The 25,232-nt window shown below is 38.8% G+C and overlaps 2 protein-coding genes across 3 annotated transcripts; one reads left to right on the top strand and one right to left on the bottom strand.

The window, feature by feature from the left end:
* Window positions 1-1,727: 1,727 nt before the first annotated feature.
* LOC140237877 (uncharacterized) lies at window positions 1,728-12,384 on the bottom strand. Its single transcript, XM_072317809.1, has 7 exons — window positions 12,347-12,384; window positions 8,791-8,964; window positions 7,944-8,000; window positions 6,043-6,232; window positions 4,976-5,154; window positions 3,961-4,021; window positions 1,728-3,506 (listed from the first exon to the last, which is right to left on the bottom strand). Exons 2-7 carry the CDS (start codon window positions 8,962-8,964, stop codon window positions 1,762-1,764), a joined length of 2,406 nt encoding a protein of 801 aa, XP_072173910.1. The 5' UTR covers window positions 12,347-12,384; the 3' UTR covers window positions 1,728-1,761.
* Window positions 12,385-16,117: 3,733 nt separating this feature from the next.
* On the top strand, window positions 16,118-22,551 carry LOC140237537 (uncharacterized). Of its 2 annotated transcripts, none has more exons than XM_072317471.1 (3): window positions 16,118-16,234; window positions 18,999-19,217; window positions 20,800-22,551. In XM_072317471.1, exons 2-3 carry the CDS (start codon window positions 19,018-19,020, stop codon window positions 21,200-21,202), a joined length of 603 nt encoding a protein of 200 aa, XP_072173572.1. In that variant the 5' UTR covers window positions 16,118-16,234; window positions 18,999-19,017; the 3' UTR covers window positions 21,203-22,551. The 2 variants fall into 2 exon arrangements, with proteins under 2 accessions (XP_072173572.1, XP_072173573.1); XM_072317472.1 differs by having other exon boundaries at window positions 16,179-16,230.
* Window positions 22,552-25,232: the final 2,681 nt, after the last annotated feature.

Genomic DNA, 25,232 nt, shown 5'->3' with positions numbered 1-25,232 from the left:
GGTAGTGACTTGGTATTGTTTCACAAACATGCAAAGAATATAAAGGGCAATAACCATAATTTCACCCATCAAATATTACAAGTATGCTCAAGGGCTCTTTCAGACAATTGATCTTGTACTCATATTTAAGAATCAAGATTAGAATCTTGATTAGCGTTATGGAAAGTTCACATGCTCAAAAATATGAACAACGATTGTAATCTTGATTGGAGTTTTGGAGGTATGCGCTTCCTGACCTGTCAATCAAACTCGCAAAGCGTGCACCAGCCAAAGCAGTGCAAGCAAATAACAATGTATTTCTTGCAGTCTGTGGGCAGTAGTAAATGTACAAGTTGTAGGGTTGAGCTACAGTGTAAGTTCCGCCTCCTCAATCATATTTTGGAGGTCAAGTCTTTCAGATGGGAATTGTGCTAAACGAATCCAGCAAATCCAGATTTGAAAACGCTTCCTGACCTCAATTTGAAAATCAAGATTCTACAATCATGGTTACAATAATTTGCTACCAGCTGAAAGAAATACCTTGATTACAATCATGATTCTTCAAAATTAAGAGATTACAATCATAATTACAAGAAGAATTTTTCTTCCATCTGAAAGGGGGTTAATCTCTTGAGGATTTATAAACTAGCACCTGAGAAGCGAAAGACCATAAGTCTACTTTTTTGCATGAAGAAGGAACTTCTCTCTGGCTCTAAGCTATGAAGAGAAAAACATTTCTGGTATAGCGATGCCTACAGCGAGATAATCTCTCTCAATGGACAAAATGAAGGCGACAGTGATTTATCAATCAACTTTTATGTGTCATGTCAGTAAAGAATAATACTTTACAGCCTAAAAAATATGCATTTCACTGCACCAAAGACAAACAAAAAAACACCAAAAAAACCCCCCAAAAAGCAAAAAAAAAAAAAATGGTACAAAGGTATATAAATCTCACATCCAAGCATTTCATTATACTGCTATTAAGTTCTTACAAATATAAAACTGTAAAGGTGCATAATTCAGAATGAATCCTGCGGCAAATAGACATTACTGTTTACAATATGCTTCTTTATGCACAAAGCACATATGATAAAATGGTATTTCCATACATGAGTTAACATACACTCTCACCACAGGTATATACATCCAAGCAAAATCACGAAAAACTGTGATAGGACAATTAACTTAGTCACAGAATTTCAGCTCATACTGCAAAGGCAATACAGGTGATGCAAATGACCACAAAAAAAAAAAAAGAAAATCTGCATATGTTTCATACACACACAATATCATGGTATCACAGCGATCCCTTTACCATTTACATTATTTACATCCCTTTACATTACTTGAGGAGCCAATGAGCATCATCTGCCTTTGGTATTGATAATCTAGCTACCTGTGAATAATTTAGTGATTCCTTCATGTACAGTAATAGACATCGCCAAGAGCTTTGCACAGATGATAAATATATTCTGATGCATTCTATGTAAAAAAGGCTTATGTCATCTAAATGCAGTCCATCACATCTATGTGATATCAAGGCTCTCATGAGACTTGTACACAGTTAAAATAAACAGAACAATCTGTGGACATTTCAAGGTAAAAATGCTTTGGAATACATATATTCAAGGTGAAACAAAAACAAGAAAGAAATTCAAGGTGATACGGCTTCAGCTCAAGAGGTGTCAAGGCAGAAAGCAGCTGCACAAGAGATGCTCCAGAATTTGAAGCTTTAGAATGCGATAATTCAAGGTGATGTAACTCCACCGTGACACAGTGTCACACCCTACTGTCAAGGAGGTTCCCCCTCTGGCTCACCTTCCTCCGCTGCTTGTGTCTCTTGGAGCGACCCGCTGAAGTGCTGTGCACCGTTTCAACCAAATTGAGGATATCTGACAGGTTTTCCGGACTTGATCTTCTGACCTGTCTTGCCATCAACGGATCTTCATCTGGGGCTCTCCTAGTTTTGACGGGGAAGGAACGTGGATTGTATCCACGGTCAGGGCTTATTTTCCGTGTAGTGGGGCTATCATGAGATAGATTTCTTTCGTAGCATCGTCTCTGTTCTCTGCTGAACGACTTGGAGTGCTTGCCACGTGACGAGGGACGGGCCTCCCTTGAAGGCCTTTCTGTGTTGCCATTGGCCGCAGCAGACAGACTTTTGGATCGCTTTGGTCTCCTGGGATTTCTGTCTGCGATGTCAGCTTGCTCCTCTCGGTCAGCTTCTTCTGGACGGTTTCTCGTAACATCATCAACATGACCAATGATTTGATTGGCACTGCCAATTTGGGAACGCTTTGATGCTGGGCTTGTATGGTGCTGTCTTGGGTAAGTCTCATTTCTTTGCTGACCTATGTCTCTTGACTGACCTGCAGAGTTCTGCGGCTCAGCCACAGAAGTTGATTCCACTGGACAGTTGGTGATGTCCAGCACAAGGCCACTGGGACCTTCTCCTGCATCTACATTGGACACACTCAACTGATTTAGGGACGGCGCATCAAGTTGAGTCTGCACCTCAGCGTCAGCCCGCACCAATCCACTCTCTTCGGTGGGCTGTGGTGTGGCATGCAGACTTGATCTTGCCGACTCAATGGCTTCTGTTAGGATATCTGGAGGCACATGATCTATTGTTGATGGTTCTCCATGGGTATCTCCTGATCCTGTGTCTTGAATTTCAGAATGTGTGGTTTGTCCAGCACCATCTTCATCATCATCATCATTAGTTACATCTGTTCCATGGATGGTAACATCAATGGCTCTTAAGACATCAGAGGAGTCAAGACCAGCTAGATTTGACTGCTCTACCTCCCTGGTGGCATTTCTGTTCTCCTCCACAGTGCTTTCTTCAACAGCATCAAGAGATGGCAACGACTGACGTTCAGTGTCATCTCTGGCTGGTTCAACTGTCAGCTCATCGTCAAACGAAAGGCTCTGCCTTGCAACCTGTGACCATGTGATGGTGGGGGAGGCAGTCAACTCCCGCTCTGGCGATTCTGACAATATCTCGGCTGTGGGACTGTACGGAGGTGGCTCATAAGCTGGAAGGTTTGAAGATTCTGGGATGTATGCAGGAACCTGGGCCAAGGCTGGAAGCTGCAGGCGAGGAAGATCTGTGAGTGCAATGTACGCTTCGTGCGAGCCCTGGATGGTGTAGACGGGTACCCGCGGTCCATTGACGTGGCTCTGGAGATAGCCACCCCTGACTAGGAGTGGTAGTCTTGGCCGCTGACTGGACTCGCTCCTGGTGGCTCCTCCGCTTACAGTAGTGACAGACTGATGACGAGAGGTGGATCGGGAGCTGCTGGTTACAGCTCCAGTAGGGGTGTTCACACTGGCCGACCTCTGCACCGGCCTCCTACTTGGTGTTCTACTGCGCTCACGTCTGGTGGAGCCCCCAGTTGCTTGCACTCCCTGGGGCGTGGTCTGAATGGAACCTCTCCCACTACGGCTGCCTAGGAAAGAGAAAGGGCTGGTGGCCCTCTCAACACTATCTTGAGTTGCAGGGTTCCTCTCTTGGGCTTCACCTATTATAAGGAGAGTTGAAACAATGATGATACACATTAACACTTACCACTTTCTTCTAAGACTACCTATTGGAGTCACATGCCACTAGCTTTTGATATCTTTTTTTTATATTCTCTACCAAACAGGAGGATTGCATTGGTAAAGATGCAGATTCAAATAGAGATAAAATCACAAATAGACAGGAGGGGAACAGAGGATTACTTCCTAAACACCATAAAGTCACCGTTAACACATGAGCGACATAATCAGTGGCATGTTAATGTTAGTTATCATCATGCTATGCACTGCTCATTTAATAACGTTACCAGAAACTTCTTCTATTTCTCTTCATGCTGATTTTGTTTTCCATATGCTGATAAATATTATGTCAAAAAATATCCTAATCCATGATACACTATTTCTCAAAAATGTACCTTTTTGTATCTACTCAAGACAGAAAAACAAAGATTTTACCTTCCTCGACGATATACTGACTTCTGCTGGAAGCTCTGGTCTGATTTCGTTCGTTGTCAGCCTTTGCAAGAAGACAAAATAAAACGACAATATGTAACCCAAATGTGTCCTCTTGCAGCCATTAGACTTGACGCAATAAAGAACACATGAACTCTTTCCATCATACATGTAGCAGCCAATGGCCTTATCCTGTACATGGCTGTACAAATTATATGATAACATCTGAAGTTTGACTCCATTATTTTGTTGATTTTCTATTGATGAGTTAAATGCTTCCTGCATTTTACAGTATTGATCTGGATAAATGTCCAAAACACAGCAACAGAAGCGGGGAAGGAAATAAAGACATATGATTGGTATATGGTAATAAGAAGTCTATAGTAAAACTAAATATAAGTCAACATTATTGAATGAGGAAAACTACCTATAGGTAGTTATTTTATCATTTGTTGTCTAAGTTCATGACATATCATCTCACATGCATGTGTCTTGTTTAATATTCAATGTGTATTCACAGAATATCAAGTTTTGATAAAGCTTTGTGCCTTTCCAGTTTGGTTTTGAGTCAGGCTCTACAGAATTCAACTTTGTTCAATTGATGTAAACAAGTCAAGAAAATCAGTCTTATAATTTGTAAGTCACTTTTAAGTCTACTATGGGACAGTTTTTGAATCATAAAACAGTGTGTAATTGCACTTCATAAATAGTAATTTGTCATTTTCATAGACCAGGGTTGCACTCTAACCCATTTTCCACTGGTCTGACCTGTCTGTCGGACCAGTAGGTACCCAGTTTTTCCATTTTTTTTACTGGTCTATTCCTGAAAAAGTTACTGGTCTGACAATAATTTTTACTGGTCCTGGACTGTTGGATCAGTACCAGTGTGCAGCGTTGCATAGATGCTGGCACTTGAGAAGACACAAAGGAAATGTGTAAATGAAATATTTCATTTCATCATTTGTATGACACAAATACAAAGGGGAAATATCGATGATTCTACTACAGAGATACATACCTCATTTTTCTGAGCCCGTCTACTGCTACAGAGCAGCAATGTTGACAAGAATGCGGTCACTACACACCCTAAGGCACAGAAGCTGTACACTATACACAGCGTGTAGACGAAGTCTTTGAGAGTTGTCTCAATGGATCCACAGCTCTTCACATCTTTGAAGGTGTAGTGTTTGGTGTCATCTGTGGAAAGATTCAAACATTGAGTGAACTGTTGGCGATCAACCAGTATAGAGGATGTCATTGAGAGTTGTCTCAATGAATCAAAAGTTTTTTTATATATTTGAGGTGCATCTGAGTCATCTGTCGAGAAAGTCATTAAACAATGAACTTTTGATGACTTGCATCCCATATAGCAGGGTTCGACACTAATTATTGTTTTTCTGGTGGTCCATTTAGGCCACTAAAATCTTTGAATTCAAAATTTTGGTGGCCTGAAATAAAGAAAATCTACAAATTCAGTATGAAATTTAGCTTCCCAATTGGGCCACCATAAGATAGCTTTTTTGGAAATTTGGTGGCGTAATACAAATTTTTAATGGCCCCAGGCCACCACTAATGTCAAGCCCTGGGATCACTACACATTCAACCTTGGACATATGACCTTAAATCAATCCAATATGAATTCACAAATGATGTGTTTCATGGGATTACTGCATCAAGTATCATGTACTGGTGTCAGTATCATATGTACTTTGAGCTTCTGTAACTTGCTGCACTATCATCACACTAAAGGCGCATTTACATCAAGAACGCTACAGGCAACGGGCGGGGGTTTTGCTATGGTGCGCCAAAAGGAACCATGTCTAGTTCTGTTAAAAAAGAATCAGTAATTTGGTATAAAATCATCCAAAATGTTATTCTTATGTCAAAATCAAGAGTAACAAAATCAACAGTAGAAGATAAATTTTGTAACAAAATTATTAGCGGGGAAGTGACATTGTAACAGAACCAGATATGTCCTTTTGGCGCACCACTGCAAAACACCCGGCCCATTGCCCATACCGTACTTGGTGTAAACAGGCCATAAGTCGTGGATCTGCCATTTCAGTTTGGGAGAATAACACTGACCTCCTGGTACGATGACAGTGCTGTTGGTGCCCGCTCCTCCGAGCACATAGCACTGGCACTCTCCACTGGTTGCCCGCAGGACGCAGACGGAGAAGCTGCCAAGGAACGGGATGGACACCAGACCGGCGGTCACCGCATGGACGATGCACACTATCAGGTCAAGGACACTCAGTATGATGGAGGCACAAATCTGAAGAAATATAGAGAAACATGTTATAGAAATCTCTAATAGTCTGTTTCTGTAATGTATTATAATTCATTGTTTCTTTTTCTACATCCTAGCAACAAAGCACTTCAGTCATCTGCTCCCTCCAATAAAGTTCCTTATACAGGAATTCACTTAATTGTTGCTAGGTGGGACATATCTCCAGCAAACTTTGTGGTTGCTAAGGGAAACTTTGTGAACAAAGCATGGATAGAATTTGAATACATTACTGAAACGGTCTATTGCAAAATATTGCATGGGGTCTCAACCATCAATTAATGAAAGACTCACATGGTGTCATACTGCGATACTGAAGACATGTTTAAAGATATGATGTCACAATTAGAGAGTCACAGTTAAAACATGTTACTCAACACAAAATGAAATGATATTCAGGGGATATTTTCACATTTGATGAGCAAAAAATAAAAAATAAAAAAGATAAATGAATGAATGAATGAATAAATAAATAAATAAATAAAATAAATAAATAAATAAATAAATAAATAAATAAATAAATAAATAAATAAATAAATAAATAAATAAGTAAGTAAATAAATAAATAAATATAGCTTCAGATGAATTAAGGCTAAATGTATTCTGGTGGAGGGTATTGTTTACATGCAGAAGAATTCTATACAGTTTTAAGAGAGGGCTTCAGCTGTAAGGCATAGGCCTAAGCCTGCCACCCAAGTCTGAAAACCAACACCATGTTAGTCTAAAAATGGGATGCATGGATGGAAGAAATTGTGAAAAATGTCCCACTATGATTGCAGTAACGCTATTACCATGACATAAAAAAAAGAAAACAATAAAAACAGAATTAATCCTACAACCTTGATGTATGTGCACTACACTAATTGCTTCACAACTAACCTCACACAATCACTTCACATCATAATGGCTAAGTTAACAGCTTAGTCAATGCTCCTTAAAGGACAAGTTCACCTTCATTAACATAAGGATTGAGAGAATGTAGCAATATTAGTAGAACACATCATTGAAAGTTTGAGGAAAATCGGACAATCCGTTCAAAAGTTATGAATTTTTGAAGTTTTTGTGCAGTCACCGCTGGATGAGAAGACTACTGCAGTGTATGATGTCACATGCGTACAACAATATAAGGAAAATATAAAGAGAATTTCACAAAATTTCATCTTTTCAAAAAAGTACACATTCCCTTGACTCGTTACTGACATATGTTACGGGTAATATTATTCCCATTGCCTTTAGAAAGAGGCAAGTCAAGTGCTCTTTTATTATGCGAAAAAAGTGAAAATATGTTGAATTTTCTTTACATTTTCTACTGTTGTACTCATATGACATCATGAGCCTTAGTAGTCTCCTCATCCAGCGGTTCCAACACAAAAATTTTAAAAATGCATAACTTTTGCATCTATTGTCCAATTTTCCTCAAACTTTCACCGATGTGTTCTACTAATATTGCTGCATTCTCTCAATCCTTATGTTAATGAAGGTGAACTTGTCCTTTAAAGCTCTGTTTGAGATAGTTACATCAAGATTTGATTGAACTGTGTGATTCAACTCCACAAAACTGAGAGTGGTACATAAATGGTGCTTATTCTTTGCTCCACACAGAGAAAAACCTTCATGATGTTCAACCTGCATATTTCACTTCATTCATTTCATTTCATTTATTTCATGTAATCATGGAAGTCTACTCAAGTTTACTTACCAGAACTAAATGTCTCTTCTTTACCAGCAGCACAGAAATTGTGCCCAGAATGATGGTCTGCAAGAAATTTGGAGTCAAGAAACAATTTTCATCATACATGTAAGACATACATTTGGTCAGCCTGCTCACCCCTACAAATAAACACACCAAAGAAAAAGAGGCGGGGGGGGGGGGGGGGGGGGGAGGGGGGAGTAGTGAAAAGAATATACCAAACCACAGCTCATTAGGGAATCCCTGGGAAAACATACCTCTGTATCATCCCTGACACATTGCATTTCCCCACATTAAAATAGATGAATTTGTGTTCTTGCATATTTACAGCCATACCGAGAAGCTGAAACCACTTTGATTTGTGATTACAAGGGATGGGGCGGATCAGATTGCCCCTCTTGATCATCAAATCATTGTTTCCATGCAAAACATGTGTACTTTCAAAATTCTTATTAAATAATTGGCAAATTAATTTCCTGTCAACTTTTAAGTGCTTTGTAGAGAAAGAACCACTTAATTTCAAGAAACTGTAGGCAGCATAGACGAATTGTACACCTTTGTTGGTAAAAATTCTGACCAATTTGGTTGACATCACTCACAGCAGTGAGATATCTCTATGAAAACTGCTAAAATCTCTAAATTGCAGATGACAAACAAGAAAAAGTAAAGTTTTTCTGCAGTCTGTACAGTATTTTTCTGAAGACTATTACGCAGCTCGATTTGTAAACAACACAGGCTACACTGATGCCAACTGCAATCTTTGGATAAGATTTATTAGAAGAACTTCGAAGGTTAGTGGGATTAGTGAAGACAGTAACACTAACAGCAGTCAAGACCAGTGCAGTAGTGTAGTTACCATGAGAGCAGCAACGTAAGATGGGATGGGAGCTTCTACGAGGTACAGCGATGACGTGATGCCCCTGGCAACCAGGTAGATGATGAGAAGAACCAGACCCAGGAGTGAGACAAAGATCCCGCACACAGGAAGCACCAGCACATTGCTGGTGCAGCAGAACGTCTGCCGCGCCATCTGTGGATCAAATGAAAAAGCACAGATTCTACATCAAAACATTGAAATTGAAATTGAAATTGAAATTGATCAGGTTTATTGCCATCCAAAAAACACACAGAGTCAGACGGGTGAAAAGTCTGAAGACTTATAATTCCTGTTTACAAAACATGTATACATATGTGAAGATACCTTATACACTGTACAATGCAAGGAATATTATTATCACTAGACAAGTTAAAGATTGAAACTAGACTCGGAATTTGTCAACACTGACAAATTAGGTGATCCGATCTATTGGGAAATCAATGATTTGAGTCCTGATCCCAATAGGCATGACCATACAGGTTTCATCTGTGTTGAGGGGACACTGGCCATGTGATGTTTGGAGTTTCAGTTAGAAAAGGGAGTCAGACCTGCCATCTTTGGTACCGAATTCCGTATGCACTAACGAAGATACAGAATGATGTATATTTGACCTTTGACCCCATTTTGCACACCAAAGATGGCATCTGAGCAAAAAGTATTTTTTTGTGAAATGATTCTTGTAAAATGGTCTTTGCGTGTGCAAAATATTGGAAAGATAGGACAAGTATTCACCAAGATACAGGACGAAACATTTATGACCTTTGACCCTAATTTACATACCCAAGATGGTGTCCGATCAAGTAGTTGTTATTTTATGAAATAATGTACGTGACATGAACTAAACATGTGCAAAATATGGGGGTGATAGAGGCTGTTTTTCTTGAGTTATTGCAAAGAAAGTTGCAGAAAGAAAGAACTATCTCAATACATCGAAGATAAGCTTTAATTTCAACCAAGTTTTTTTTAGCATGATCCAGACATCGTATGAAAAAACAAAAGGCACATTTCTGATAGCGCAAGGTCTCAGCTACAACATATTAAAATCTGGGAGAAATTCACCAAAGGGTAAGTGAGCTAGTGCTCGATTAAGACAATCATGTCAACTTTTACATCTAGAAAAATTCCCTCCCATAGAGATAACACGTCATAACGAAGATACAGAAAAAAGTACATATGACCTTTGACCCTACTTTGCACAGACAAGATGGCATCTGAGCAAAAAGTGGCTATTTTGTGAAATGATCCTTGTAACATGGTCTTTACGTGTGCAAAATATGGGAAAGATAGGACATGTATTTACTAAGATACAAGATGAAATATTTATGACCTTTGACCCTAATTTACATACCCAACATGGTGTCCGATCAAGTAGTTGTTATTTTATGAAAAAATATACGTAACATAAACTAAACATGTGCAAAATATGGGGGCGAAAGGGGCTGTCGTTCTTGAGTTATTGCAAAGAAAGTTGCAGAAAGGAAGAAATATCTCAATACATCGAAGATAAGCTTTAATTTCAACCAATTTTTTTGACATGATGCCGACGTCGTATGAAAAAATGAAGGGCACACTCACGATAGCCCAAAGTCTCAGCTACAACATATTAAAAGTTGGGAGAAGTTCACCGAAGCATAAGTGAGATAGTGCTCGAGAAAGATAGTCATGTCAATTTTCATTTCCAGAAAAACTGCACTCCCATAGAGATAACACGTAAACTGGCCAAATTTGACAAAATTACTTTTAATCCATTTTTACGAGGTGATGCCGTCATCCAATCAAAATGCTGTTATGATATTAATGAAAGAGCATTTAATAAGCTACAACATACTGAAATTTGTGTGAAAATCGGCAAAGGATAAATGAAATACGCTCGAGTGAACTTGAATTTTCATGACGTCATTTTGAAAATTTACTTTTTTTACTTTATTAAGAAATTTGATATCTTTTCATCATTTTTTCAGCTTCGCCAACCCATGAAATGGCATGTACAACTCATCAGCTTTCAGAATATGTAAAGAAAACGGGGGGTCACCGTCCATCCTGACGAGTAAAATCGGATTTAAAATTGGCGGTTTTTTGGCATAGTTGCACTGTATATCGCCATTGACGCGCGCGCGGAATTTCAACTTTGACGGGCCCGTATGACGTCATATTGAGTCGGATTGACTTGAAACTTGGTAGAAATATTCCTTGACCTTTCAGGTATCCGATCAAAGTGAAAAAACGGGAAATTTCTATTGCATATGAGCTGTGCGTGCGTATATGCGCGCGCGCGTACGCGTCCGTCCAATTTTTTCAATTTTTCAAAAAATGCTCCAAATGGTCTGAAACGTGTGCAAAAAAAAATTTGAGCTCGATTTGAGCATACAAATATTTCAACGCGCGCGTACGCGCACTTTTTAATAATAAATGTGAATTTTGATAATATGAGTAGAATGCGCTTGACTTGAAATATACGTGACGTAAATTCCATTGAAAAATTCCTTTCCATTAATGAGATATGCATGAAAATGTGTTTTCATATAATGACGTCATAGTGACGTCACCGCTGACTGATCACTATGATTTTACAAAATTTGTCGACTTTGGGACATGATACATGTATGGTATAATTTTGAAATTGATAGGAGGAACACTTTCTGAGCTAATCGAAACACAACTTTTGAGGAGAAATAAAGAAGAAGAAGAAGAAGAACCAAAGAATCCGTACAGATACAGAAGGTGATCCGAGAGGATACTCGGATCACCTAATAAACAACAATCGTTACCAAAAATCTACGAACAAATAAAACAGACACCCCAACAACCTCATACATTGTAGATTGCAGAGTGTATAATACTCTTTACGACATATACGCATATATCTCCATCTATTTTTCCTTTGTTTATATTTCATATCAAAATCAGCCTTTCTCTTTAATCAAATCCAAGGGGAATGGATAACATTCGGCGATTTAGGTAAATTTCAAATAACACAGATTAATCCACACATGTTGTAGATCTACTTTGTATGAAAATAAAGTCAGCAATATGCAGTGTGCTGCCCTGCTGGCTATAACTTTCAGAAGGTTCAGAAGTAACATGCACATGATGGTGTAGGACAGTATTATATGTGAACACTGAAAGGCTTTTCCCATTTATTTAATTAGTGACCAAAATGTCGGGATCTAGTCTATTTAACGACATCCCTCTATCTACAGCATAGGTCCTACACACTAATTCTAATTTGTTAGTTCTACTGTACTGATGTTTTGCAATGCTCATCCAAGAAATGAACAGTCTACCGCGTATTTCATTGACATAAATAAGCAGATTAGTACAGTAGCGTAAATATAGACTTGTCTAACAACATTCATTGACCAACATCTCATCTCTTGAGAATCGGGATTCATGAACAAAGTTAACTGCGATCAGCAGCCCCATACGCATAGCGTAATGCGTATCACATCACATCACATCTGATACGGAAGTAGAGGACTGGTCCTGTACTGGCTGTAGTATGGGGCTGCTGGTCGCAGTTTAGAACAAAGTATACCCTTTTTGCTGCAGTCGTTGCTGCAGTCGTAACTGTGTTTAGTTGCACTGGCTGCTACTACTGTACTAGTTATGGTGGCGACATTTGTGGTAGTGGAGTGGCTGCCCCGGCTGGTATGGCACTGTTCATTCAATCGTCATTCATCGTTCACTGTCAGCATGGTCAGTGATGTGGTGATTGTAGGGAAACATACACATTTCACAGTTTCTCAGTCATGCTGCAATTCAATTTTGGCTCGGTAACAACTACGAATACACGTTGTTCTCATGTCATTTCTTGCTCTGTCCGATTATGATGACTAAATCCCATCGACATCGTTAGAACACAACGACGCATTTTAAGTTTGAAGTGACTTCAAGTTTGAATGGAAATCCCATGGCCCAGCGCATCGCTCGATGCGTCACTTGGTTGCTATTGCTTGGGCGTCCTTGGGTACAGTCTGTCGGTATCGCGGTTTCAATGGGGAAAACGCTCGTTGATCTTGAGGCGGCCTCGGCGAGGGCACATCAGACTCAGAGCCTCGGAGGATATATAGAATTGGATTTGGCTAGCTTCCCGATTCGACATGGCCCCCGTCAGTCCCAGACAGATTATTGGAGACAGTAACACTCACTGCAGTACTTCTCTTGACCCTGCCAGAGTTCTTCTCTCTCAAAATGTACGATCGCCATCGGTTTCATCGTGCAGATTTTCGGCAGCGCAGCATTCCGCTAGCAGCACCAACCGTACATAATTACATCCACTCATCGTGCTCATTAGCTGTGTTTACAGACGTTTACTGTACGTGTGTCGCGCAGCTCTGTACAACTAGTCGCAGTTCAAGGCGCATTGCGGTCTGATAGTCTCATATCACTTCATGTATGCACATCTGTATAGGATAGGTGGCCTACCTACCATCATACTAGCTATGCGACGTACCTACCATCTAAAAAACAAACAAACAAACAAACAAACAAACAAAAAACAGCCCACAGTTGTTTTTGTTGTTGCAGGCAGACGGTATAACATACGCCTCTTCCTTTAAAAATTTTCATCAATAGATTTATATTGAGTGGTTATTTTCAGGAACATAGAAGGAAAAATATGTGTGTGGTATAAAATTTTATATTCATGTGCACTGTACCTCATGTTGATGTATTCTCGATTCTGAATTGGTCAAAGGTGCAGTCCCTATAGTTTTCACTATTATACTGCCTAGCAGTCAGCTGGCCGTTTTCCAAGATGCACCACAGTAGGCCTATATCTTACGCGTGTATTTGTGTGCACATTGTGAAATAATTATTATACTCAGTATTTCATGTAGGTGCCCTACATGTATATAATGTTATTTCTCTGACCGGTTGTACAACTTGAGCTTCAATGCCTTACTTTCGCATAAAGTATACATCTAGAATAATGCGGATGTGGTATAAAGAACAAATATTGACTGCTTCTTTGGGGGCAAGGTTAAAACTATACTTGCCGTTTAGGCAAGTTCTCAACAGTGCTATTATGTCCCTCGACTTCATCTCGGGCCATATAATAGCACTGTTGAGAAAATCACCTCAGGGCAAATAGTATTAACTGATGTGTCCCTCGGAGCAGCAGTCGATAAGTATTATTATGATGTGTGTGTGTGTGTGTGTGTGTGTGTGTGTGTGTGTGTGTGCGTGTGTGTGTGTGTGTGTCTGTTGGGGTTGGGATGTGTTTGACCATGGAGCTACATTGTACTTGTTGTATATAATGCTCCATGGTTGGACAGAGAGTTTAATCAAAATTATCATTGCATTTATTCCAAATTTTCTGAGACTTACTGAGTATACATCACTTCATCAATGCCGTTAGGGCTATCTCACATATTCTACCCCTTACATACCTCTCGGGCCTATACTTCTCTGCATTACTAATATGATTAACAAAAGATAGGTAGGGAAACATGCAAGTTAATGTATGCTGGGTCAAGGGGAAGGTACATTTTATTGATTTCAACATGTACAGGATAACAAGATCAGCAAGTGAATGCTGTTTTACATCAAGGTCCTGTACAATCCAACTATATGAATATAAAAATCATGTTACATAAATATAAGCATAAAGACCACTACAAACAAGCAATCAGAGCTGAAAGGAGCAATACGTCCAATTGAAATCAGTAGTAACCAGATCTATGTATGATATAACGAAACAATATATGATAAAAAAATGATATATTAAAACAGTGAATAAAATGATGCAAGATTATATACACAATCAAACCATTTGGTGTACAAAAGGAATGTAAAAACTGATGCCAGAAAGGGCTTGAATCAACAAGTCCATACGATCATAAAAAGCAGATAGAAATTCTATGTAAAAATCTAGGCCTACACTAATAAATAGATTACATGCAATCTGGCAGTCATGCCCGTTTAACCTAAACAGTCGAATGCATGTATACCCATAACACACATTCAAGGATTCATGCACTCATAATTTGCACCAGGCAAGTTTGGGTAACACAGTGTGACAAAAAAAATAATATGGTACATATTATGTAAAAACAGGGCATTTGATAAAATCAGTGAAAATACATTTTCTTATATAACAATTTAAAAGCTGATAATGACTTTGAATTCTTTAAAACATTTGGTAGTGAGTTCCATACCTTTCAATTCCAAAGTCTTTTGTCAATCATTGGCACTGTAGCATTGATTGACAGATTATGTCACTGGCAGAATTTTTGGTTGAAGCTGTTGTTGTTTTTTGTTTGGTTGTTGGCTTTTTTGTTTTTGTTTTGTTTTCGTTGTTTTTGTTTGTTTGTTTGTTTGTTTTTTTAGTGGGCGTATTGATCCAAGTAATCTGAAGAAAAATTGTTGAAATGTTTTCATAAGATATGACGCACAAAATAAATCTAGATGATCAGGGTATACAATTATGTCACCATGCAATAAATGAGTTCGAAGTTATCTCATGGGCACATTGGTACGAATGACCTTTCTTTTTTCTCAGTTGGTTAGGGGCACTTCACTCGTTTTCATACACCTGACATAATGCATATAAGTTTTACGTAACAGTATGGATTCATCAATCCTGTTCAAACAAAGAATAAACTTGCGAAGACCAGATGAGCAGAATGATCTGTCAATTACACTTGAGAAAGCATCAATTTCATTATTTTGCATTGGATGTATTGACAATCTCTTTTTATTGATACTGCCAAATACCACTTTTGCTGTCAGGTGGATGTGCTGGCAAGCGGCATTTATAAGGATTACATGAATAATCATTACATCACAGATGCTTATCCGAGTGAATTTAAAAACCAACATGCATGTTGGTCCGAATGACGCTCATGCGCAAAGTGGAACTCCGAACCGACTTATTCCACTGCATAGTTCCTTAAAGATTTTGATTCAAGTGTGATGACATATCATTAGTCAAAAACCGCCCTTGGCTGCATAGGGCCTATTGTAAATTCACAAAGAAGTGAAATTCAAAATGCTGTGAAGAAATGAAAAATGATGAGAAATGAAAGACAAACCTGTATGATGCTAAGATGTTTAAAAAGAATGTTGAATCCATTTATATTTTTGACCAGTGATATAGAAATTTGCTACAAAACGAATGAAATCAAAATTTCTTTTAGATAACGCATTAATATTATGTTCATCTAACTTTTATAATGACAGATGAAAGATGATGTGAAAAATTATTGTGTATGCCATCATAGCGCCAGCTATTGGATAAAAGCGGATTCGCAGTGTGCTGCCATCTACGCCGCCATCATGTGAATTTGACGGATCGAAAAAGCCTGTGTACGTGTGGACGTGTGCGGATCCCGATGTAAAGCGTGTATTTCTCCTGCATGCTGTCTGTTGCATGTAACTAGATTAGATCTGGAGCGTGGCCTTGTCCGACGTGAAATAGTATGTAAGTAACTGTCGTTGTTACCATATAACTCATTTTTTGAACGAATTTTTGAACCCCTGCTTTTGTTTGGGTTTCTCCATTATGATTGCCCATTTATGCACAATCTTTCCTCAAGAATTCTTGTCATGAGACATGTCGTGAGAGGAGATCGGAGACCTCTTTTGTGCACCTGCTGCTGCTTCACATTCGCATAGCATTGTCATTGCATTGGCTTTTTGCGCAGCACGTGTACATGTGTAGCGCTGCTTGGTGCTAGATGGTAGATATTACATGTGCAATATGCATGCTCCTCGACCTCACAAATATGTACTGTACATGTAATTTCATTATCATTAGTGAAGCTAAATATGGACAAAGACAACCGACAACTAACGTTAGACTCTAGTACTGGATTCTAACAATGTTAGATCGTAGAGTGTCTACGTCGTCTATTAATTGCAGTGACTGCTTCACAATCTAATCGTAATTATAGGGAAGCTGAATCTGAAAGTGAAATGATGTCAAGGGCAAGGGCAGGCCAGGAAGGGGACAGCCATTTTGCAAACTAACCCACAGACACAGTAACACTTTGTATGGATTCTAGATTTCTAGTATTAAATGTCATTTTGGATTCGCTGGAATTGTATGTAATTTAACTGTGCATAGCCAGTAAATACAAACCCATGGATCGCTGAATATTATTGGCAATTTGTTACACTTGCAATTTACTGTAAAGTCTATGACAGTGAATGTTCGATGCAACCCATTTTTCAGCAGCCTTGTAGTACGCGCATTGACATTGAACTCGCATAGCGTGCGTCCAAATTCTAGAGGGGCGGGATGGATTCTGATGGATCATCAAAGTGATTAATTCGTCATGCCGTACACCAGGGTACCGTTATATTATACCCGGGGTACGGCATTGTGTAGCGCCATCTCATGTCCATTATCATACAGTTGTACAATGTTGTCATGACGACTATTTTCTCATCAGCACGGTCATAAATCGGTGTGGCGATAACGAATGCAATGCTGATTTTCCTTCCATGTCAACTTTTAAATAGCCAAGAGTACCACGGCGCATGTAAATGAAAAAAAAAAATGTCCATGCATTTATTGTTGCATAATCACAAATAAGTATAGGAATAACGCATTCCGCGGAGTTGTTTAGCGAGCATGCAGTGCACGAGAGGTTTCTTCTGAGCATGCGTACTCCACACTAGCCAGAGGCGAGTGTGGAGTGTGCATGCGAAGAAGAAACCTCGAGTGCACTGCATATTGCTGAACAACGACGGGAAAATGTGTTATTCCTTTTATAAGATGGCTAAGTAATTTCAAACGCGAGGTGAATATACCTTGTATGAGAAAGAAATAATGAAATAAATCAAATATCAAAGATTTTGAAATTGTACTTAACATTGGAAAATGGTCCAGAGTAGGCTTTCTCCGAGATTATCCCAGCTTGTGCTGAATACTGTGAAAGTGGATATTTTCGCTAACTAATTTTTTGCGCTTGGCCGGGTCGGAAGAGTTACGCGTGTTTTTAATTCCGCGGAATCAAGACATCACGCACAGGCACATATGGCAAGCAAAAATATTCGCGTGCTTTTATTTTCGCGCTAGTTTCTGGTTGCGCGAAATGCGCGAAAATTTGAACACCGCGAAAATTTCCACAGTAACCGTGCATTAGACAATATGGGTGCGCGAAAATCCCACGGGCGTGCAGGGATAGACACTTTTCGCGAATGATCACGTGGTACACTTTGACCAATCAGCAAGCTGGAAATTACTTAGCCATCTTATAAAAAACATTTTTGTGCATAATTACACATTTTCGGTAACCCAGGGTACAGTGCTGAAAAAAAAAAATAAGTCAATAAAATGGCGAATTTTCATTTGGTACCTCAGGGTACCAAATATTGCACGAGATTTTGTGAAATTCTATGATCACTGCATTTAACAAAATCAACATTGAGATGAAAGTACGGTGTAGTTTAATGTGTTTAACCTAAGTACAACATTGTTGTCGATGTTATTTTTGTGTAGTTGAACAAATATTGCAGAAAACTGGTGGTTTTACCCTTTATGCGTTGGATGCCAGTGGCAGTATGAAAATTTAATCCTGTGAAAAAGGCCGTCAGCTCCGACTCATGAAAATTTCATGCTGTAAATATAGCTTGTTTTACAGTACTCTACAGGACATTTCAGTCTACTGCCTTAACAAATCAGTGAAGGCCTAATATTGTGAGAGAAATAATGTTTCAGGCACACAATCAATTTTGACTGGCTGCATTAAAAAAAAAAACAAACTTTATAATAGTACAGAATGGTATTCCCACATGTTTCAACATTTGATTGATGTCATTGATATACAGCCTGGTAGATAATGAAATTATTTTCGTAAGCATTGTTAGATGTGTACAGACATCTAATGCTATTGGCATGGTACTTCCTGTAACCTATACACTGAAATGCCCATACAGTACAATTGTACAGTGTACACCGTGGAGGATTTTTCCTTACTTTTTCTTAATCCTTGCTTGAAAGAAGAGACTTAGAAATGGATCATTCATAATACAACACACTTATCAGTGTATGATGTCTACAGTGTATATGTATACGTACATTGTATATCTCGTGTACATGATTACTGGCAGATGTATATGGCAAGGTGTCTGTTTTGTGAAGATATTTACAATGTAGCTGAAATTGTTGACCATCCCAAGAATGGGTCTGAATTTTGTATGTTTTCTCACTTATCGTGAATCTGATTTCTGATGTCCAGAACACCAAAATCCCCAAAGATGACAGAAGCAGAGACAACAGAGACCCCCAAGGCCGGCGCAGAGCCCATCAGCGAAGAGGTGCTCGCCAACTACGAGGCACTCTTCGCAGGCCGCTTCTCTGACACAGATGACGTGTTTCAGGAGTACATGAACAAGGGAGCCCGGGTGCCGCCTGTCCTGAACCACTATGTGGTGATGAAACCAAGGCTGAACAACAGGTGGGTGCCTGAATTCACCCCTCATTAACTCATGTGGGGTGCAACACACCTGTTTGCATACTTGTCCGGGGTGTAAACTGGTATTCACTTTTGGGCAAGTGAAAATGAATGAGTAGTTGCTTGTTCGATATGTTGAAAACTTGCTGAAATGTTCATTTGGGCAAGTGGGAAAAGTATAATTTGTAATGCCCTGTCTGAGTGTCAGTGGGTTGTCAGGTAGCATTGCTGTACAATATAAATATATGGATATATACAATATATATAATATATAATATATATATATATATATATATATATATATATATATATATATATACAGTTGAACCTCTCGTATCCGAACAAGTCGGGACCGGGGCTCATCCGGATAAGGGATTTGGCCGGATACGGGAGACTCAATGCTTTATACATGTACATATACATACACATGTACTGATGTAGCCCATTGTAGTACCACATGTAGTAATGTGTATACTGCAACCTTTTCATTGTTACACTCAGTAACAGACCCCAAAATAGAGGTGTATGTTAATGTTGGAAGTACGATGTAATATGTAATTCATGTGTGTTTGTGTAGGAGTTCTCAAGGAGTTGGGAATCCCCCTTTCCTCCGGTAATTATTAAAAAAAAAAAAAAATGGCGAGATTGCGTCCGTATAATAGAGAGATCCGGATAAAGGGAGGCCGGATAAGAGAGGTTCAACTGTATATATATATATATATACCAGGTCACACTTACAATGTGAGCATGTGTAAATATTCATGGAGGTTATTGCAGACTTTCTATTGAAATTGACTCATAACTAAGGTATTCCAAAACTGGATAGGTCTTCATGAATTCATGAAGTATTCATGTATGAACCAGATGAATGTTTGTTCTTTTCAACTGAGTAAATGAAAGACTTTCATGCAGCATTTACTTGTTTATTACCACTTTCGCTTTGCAGTATTCAACTGCTCTTAAAGATTATTCCATGTTTTGTAAAGTCAGTGGTTCCCGAGGTCATTGCAGACGAGCGCTAACTGTGAACTTGCTTATTGATATGCATAATAAACACATTCCACAGACCAACTTGCCTGCTTGCCAGGGCAATTTATATTCCTTGTTTGGAAAGTAAAGTGAATGGGCACTTGCTTGAATAAGAGTATGAGGCCTTTGATCCAAAGCCCTTTCATGTATGCTAGAGAGATATATTTTGTAATGATATGAAAAACGAATATTTCAGCTTCCTTTGAGCGGCCTCTCTGGACGGATTTTGACTGTATTGTATTTAAATGGGTGAATGCCGTGCATGATAACTTGAGCAAAGCTCTCCAAAGCACCAAATGAAGTAGATGACTTAAATAAATTTGTATGGCACTTTCACCAAGAGGCTTCCAGACTTGGAGCCATTGTACTTTATCACAAAGAAAGTCACTTTCAACCTGATGCTGCTTTTGAGCTGATTTTGTTGCGTGTATGTGGTCTGGAGAAAGATTCAAACTAGCCTGAAGTATGTTGAGCTAGTCATTGCATGTCAATGACTTGAGACAAGATGAGAGATGGATGCGTAATGGAAGTTTTAATGCTTCTGTATCATTTGCAGACCCTTCCAGCGCGGTGGTCCCAACAACAGGCGGGGAATGAAGCGCTCATTCGATGGGCGAGACGACTGGTATGGCAACAACGGCAGACAGCGGTGGCAGCAGGAGAACTTCAGCAGGCAACGCGGCGGCGGAGGATGGGGAGGAGGCGGCTACAACAGGGGTGGCTACGGGGGTGGCTACCACCAGGGCGGCTACGGCGGCGGTGGCTACAACCAGGGTTATGGCAATCAAGGCTACGGTAACCAGGGCTACGGCGGAGGTCCCGGTGGATTCAGGGGGGGTCGGGGTGGCTTCAGGGGGGGCTACCGAGGGGGATACCAGCAGGACAACTGGAACAGAAGGGGCGGCGGAAAGTTCTCACCCAGAGGCGGGGGACCTCAGAGGAAGTGGGAGGATTATTAGGTTTTTGTCTGTAATGAGTTGAGCGAAAGAGAGTGTGTGTAGTAATGTCGAGTAATCATGAGTGATATGTCTGACCTTGTGAGTTGCTTCCATCCCCATCTGGTTGCCCATCAACAGCAATAGCAACAGCTATAACATCAGCAACAACGACAACTGCCAATATCAGTAAAGGTTTTGTCAGTTGTTCCATCTCGCTCATTCATCCCAAAGTATGCAATTAAGATGAACAAATCTGGTTTTCTTCATTTGCTCGAGGACTTGCATTGCCCTGCTATTTCAAGCACACTCTGTCAGTCCAGATGAGTTTGATTAATGTACCTTATGAATTTCCTGCTAAAATCTCCTAAATCTTGTAGCTGTTAATGATGTAAGGAACTGTATAGTGAAATATTAATCTAACCTCATATTGAGTGTTTGCAAAAATCTATACTGTTTGGAAGGAAACGGCCAGAGAGTTTTGCAAGCAACTTTTTAAGCCATGTATGTGATGTATTTATTCAGTAATTCATAGCAGTGTTCATGTCGTGACATTTTAACTGACACGTAAGTCAAGTGAAGTCAATCATGTAATGTGTACAATATTTCTCCTTTTGTGTTGGCATCCTTATTTTTGTTTCTTTTCTTTTTGTTGTTGTTAGTTTTGGATACAATATAAGGCCTTAGTCATGATGTAAAAATTACAGGGATCGAGTCTGCTAGCTCACCAACTGGCGAGTTAACAATATATAGAAAGGGATGAAAAAGGACGAAATATGCCATGTTGCTAACTTGCCCCAAGAGAGCCAAATATTTGTCCTGATTGTTTTGCTTCGAGAGCATCCTCCTCTAAACGCACTCTGCCTTTAAGTGAAAGTGAATTGAACATACTTTCCATTGCAAGAAGGTAGACACACCAGCACAACTCTGTTCGATGAAGTTAATTTTTTTGATAGAATAGAACTTGACTCTGCATTATAACCCTACACCATCGTATCTGGCATGTCCAGCACTTCACTAATGGCAACCTGCCGTCAAATGTAGATCCTGCAACTAGCTGGTGAATACCACTTCTTTGCTTTAAGTTGGTGGGAATTTTACATGAGCATATGTGCAGAAAGTGAAACCAATCACGAAATCAATATTGATGTTTGGCATTATGAGGGGATGTCTTTTGTATGTGTTTTAAGTTAAGCAGTCCTATTTTTCAGATTTTTCTATGTCTCACTGCTTCAACCATGCACTCTGAACATTTAGGTTTTACAGCCAAATAACTATGTTAATGAGGCCACATTCCTGTAACATGATTTTTTTTTTTTTTTTAAATGTTGCAAGGTGTAAAGTTGATAATTAAAGCCCAGTTTTGAATATTATGTTTTAGTTTACGCTTATGTATTATTTACAGTGTATTTGGCTTTTGAGATTAGCTTGTGTGTGATGAGTGACCTGTTGGATGATGTGTGTTTATTCAGGATTCGATTTGGTTTTGAATTCATTATTATTATTATTTTTTTTTTGTGTGTGTGTGTGTGATAGCTAATGAAGCATCGAATACTTGAAAGCAAGCAATTACAATTGTAGTGGGCAAATAGTTGTAAAGGGAAATTCCAGACAATTTTCATACTTTCACATCATGTAGTACATAAATCGGCCTCTCCATGCAAAGATTTGTGGAATTTATTGTAGCCATTGTGGTCATTGATCGGAGAAACTAATACTCTAAAAAACCTAAAACAAATTACACCAAACAAGGATGATGCCATAGGAGGCTCGCGTACAATATTTCAGAAATATTGCAATGTAAGTTCACTTATAAAAATGTAGAATTTATGCATGATATCTTCTTTTGTTCTGCTTTGTTGAGCCCCCACTCAGTCATGTCTATGGTGAGGCTACCATATCATCATCCTTGCTCATTGTGATTTGTTATAGATTTTGAAAACGTTCTTTTTCCTCATCCCAGTCACTATGAATTCTGAAACTCTCTACCCAATACTGTATAACCAATACAGTTAACCTTGCTTAAGTCAACTTAAGTGAAAGTTTGAGAAAAATCTGACAATCTGTTAAAAAGTAATAAATTTTTACATTTTCCTTGTAGTCACTGCTGGATTAGAAGACTGCAACAGCTTGTGATGTCACATGCTTAGAATGATGTAAAGAAGATCTGAAGAGAATTTCACAAAATTCCATACTTTGAGAAAAGTACAAATTCCCTCAACTTGTAAACTGCCGTATGTTGAGGGTAATGTTTCCCCTCCATTCTGAAAGAGGCTACTCAAGTGCTCTTCTTTCATGTTGATAATAATGATGATAATGATAATTTACACTGTTACCATGCTTACTGCCAAGTTTCTAAGCACCTTACATATCATAATTATACCATAACATACATAATCTTGTGAGAAAAGAGAAAATATGTTGAATTTTCCATTATTTTCTCTATATTATTCTACGCATGTGGCATCACAAACTGTAGTAGCCTTCCCATCCTGTGACGGCGGCACTAAAGCTTCAAAAGTGTATAACTTTTGAATAGATTGTCTGATTTTCCTGAAACTTCCACTGATGTGTTCTAATATTGCTGCATTCACAATATCCCCGTGATCTGTCACTTGAGTCGATGGAAATTCTCAGCTGGAAACATGAAAAGTGCACAACGCATGTATGGCACATTTTTGCATTTGAGCATTGCCCCACGTCGACGCCAATCCTCAGACACTGTGTGTTTGTGTGTGTGTGTCTGTGTATTGTCCTTGTATATGTGCATGTATATACCTTATGTGCATGTGTGCTGGTATGTACATTGTGTGAATGTAGTTTATGTGTGTATGTATGTTTGTGTATACAGATCCATAGTTCACTCGCTTTTTTGGCATTGGGGCCTACACTACAATGTACTAGTATACTATTTTCCATAATTTCTCTCTTGGCCTGATAGGGATGGATTAGCCATCTGTCCAGAACCTTAAATGTGCCTATAAGATGAGGGTTTTCAGTAACCTTTGACCAAACATTTTGCCATGTATTGCCTGTCATTGCAGTCAGTAGTCTTTCTTCAAGTCAAATTTGAATTTGGATTGGGAGCTACTCCTCATGTTACTTGCCTGGAAAAATCTCGGCTTCTTGTGATTTATGCTACTAGTTTCTGTATGCCTGAAATGTTACCATGACATTTGCTCCTGCAACAATTGCTGCCATGAAGTATCTGCTCGCTAAGCCAAGCATGCACTGTAAATTCTACCCCCAAACATAACCCTTACCTTATAATTGACAGCTATAATTTGTGATTTATGCAGTGTAAACATGAACACATTTTACACAGTTAATGTTAAACATAATGTACACATGAACACATTTTTACACAGTTAATATTAAACTCAGCAATGAATTTATTCTGTATTCACAAGATGACTCTAGACATTGACACATAATACCACAAGCAGCATAACATGACCTACTTGCATTGCAGCCACAGTTCTTGAATTATATCATCACTAAACCAGTCATGTGACATACTGTATATACACATAATATTTGGAACAATGTAATATGCAATTTGTCTTTAGGAATAGTCCTTGAAAAGCCCTGATCCCCTATGATGAATAAAGAATGAATAAATGAATGAATAATAGATAAATAAATAAATAAATAAATTAATTGATTGATTGATTAAGAAATAGATAAATGAATTAATAAATGAATAAGAAAGTGACCATTGCTGTTTCAAAGGATTTTTTTTTTTTTTTTGGGGGGGGGGGGTTACAGTCAGGAGTTCTACATTTGTTTAATTCATTTTCTTTTGTGTGTTTCTTAGTGTTTATGACATGGAACAATGTCCTACAATTATTTGTTTTTCCTGAGAAAGTAAGCCTGAAGCACATAATGGTCTCTCGCCCTATAAACAAGCCATTTGATCTCTGAATTTGAACATAATAATCATATAAATTTTTGTTTCATGATTAAAAGCTTGGCAGAATACATTTCACTTCAGAACTTTACTGGCTCGTGTATGAGTTTAATAAAGTACTGTAACAAGGGTGAGTTTCCTACT

The sequence above is a fragment of the Diadema setosum genome, chromosome 14 (assembly GCF_964275005.1).
Source record: "Diadema setosum chromosome 14, eeDiaSeto1, whole genome shotgun sequence".
Classification (NCBI taxonomy): domain Eukaryota; kingdom Metazoa; phylum Echinodermata; class Echinoidea; order Diadematoida; family Diadematidae; genus Diadema; species Diadema setosum.
This window is presented reverse-complemented; position numbering and strand designations above follow the sequence as displayed.

Coding starts and splice junctions, on each gene's coding strand:
- LOC140237877 (XM_072317809.1), bottom strand. CDS start 8,964: ATGGCGCGGCAGACGTTCTGCTGCACCAGCAATGTGCTGGTGCTTCCT. Junction 8,001..8,790: donor CTTACGTTGCTGCTCTCATG/GTAACTACACTA, acceptor AATTTCTTGCAG/ACCATCATTCTGGGCACAAT. Junction 4,022..4,975: donor GACGGGCTCAGAAAAATGAG/GTATGTATCTCT, acceptor CTTCTTGCAAAG/GCTGACAACGAACGAAATCA.
- LOC140237537 (XM_072317471.1), top strand. CDS start 19,018: ATGACAGAAGCAGAGACAACAGAGACCCCCAAGGCCGGCGCAGAGCCC. Junction 19,218..20,799: donor AAACCAAGGCTGAACAACAG/GTGGGTGCCTGA, acceptor TATCATTTGCAG/ACCCTTCCAGCGCGGTGGTC.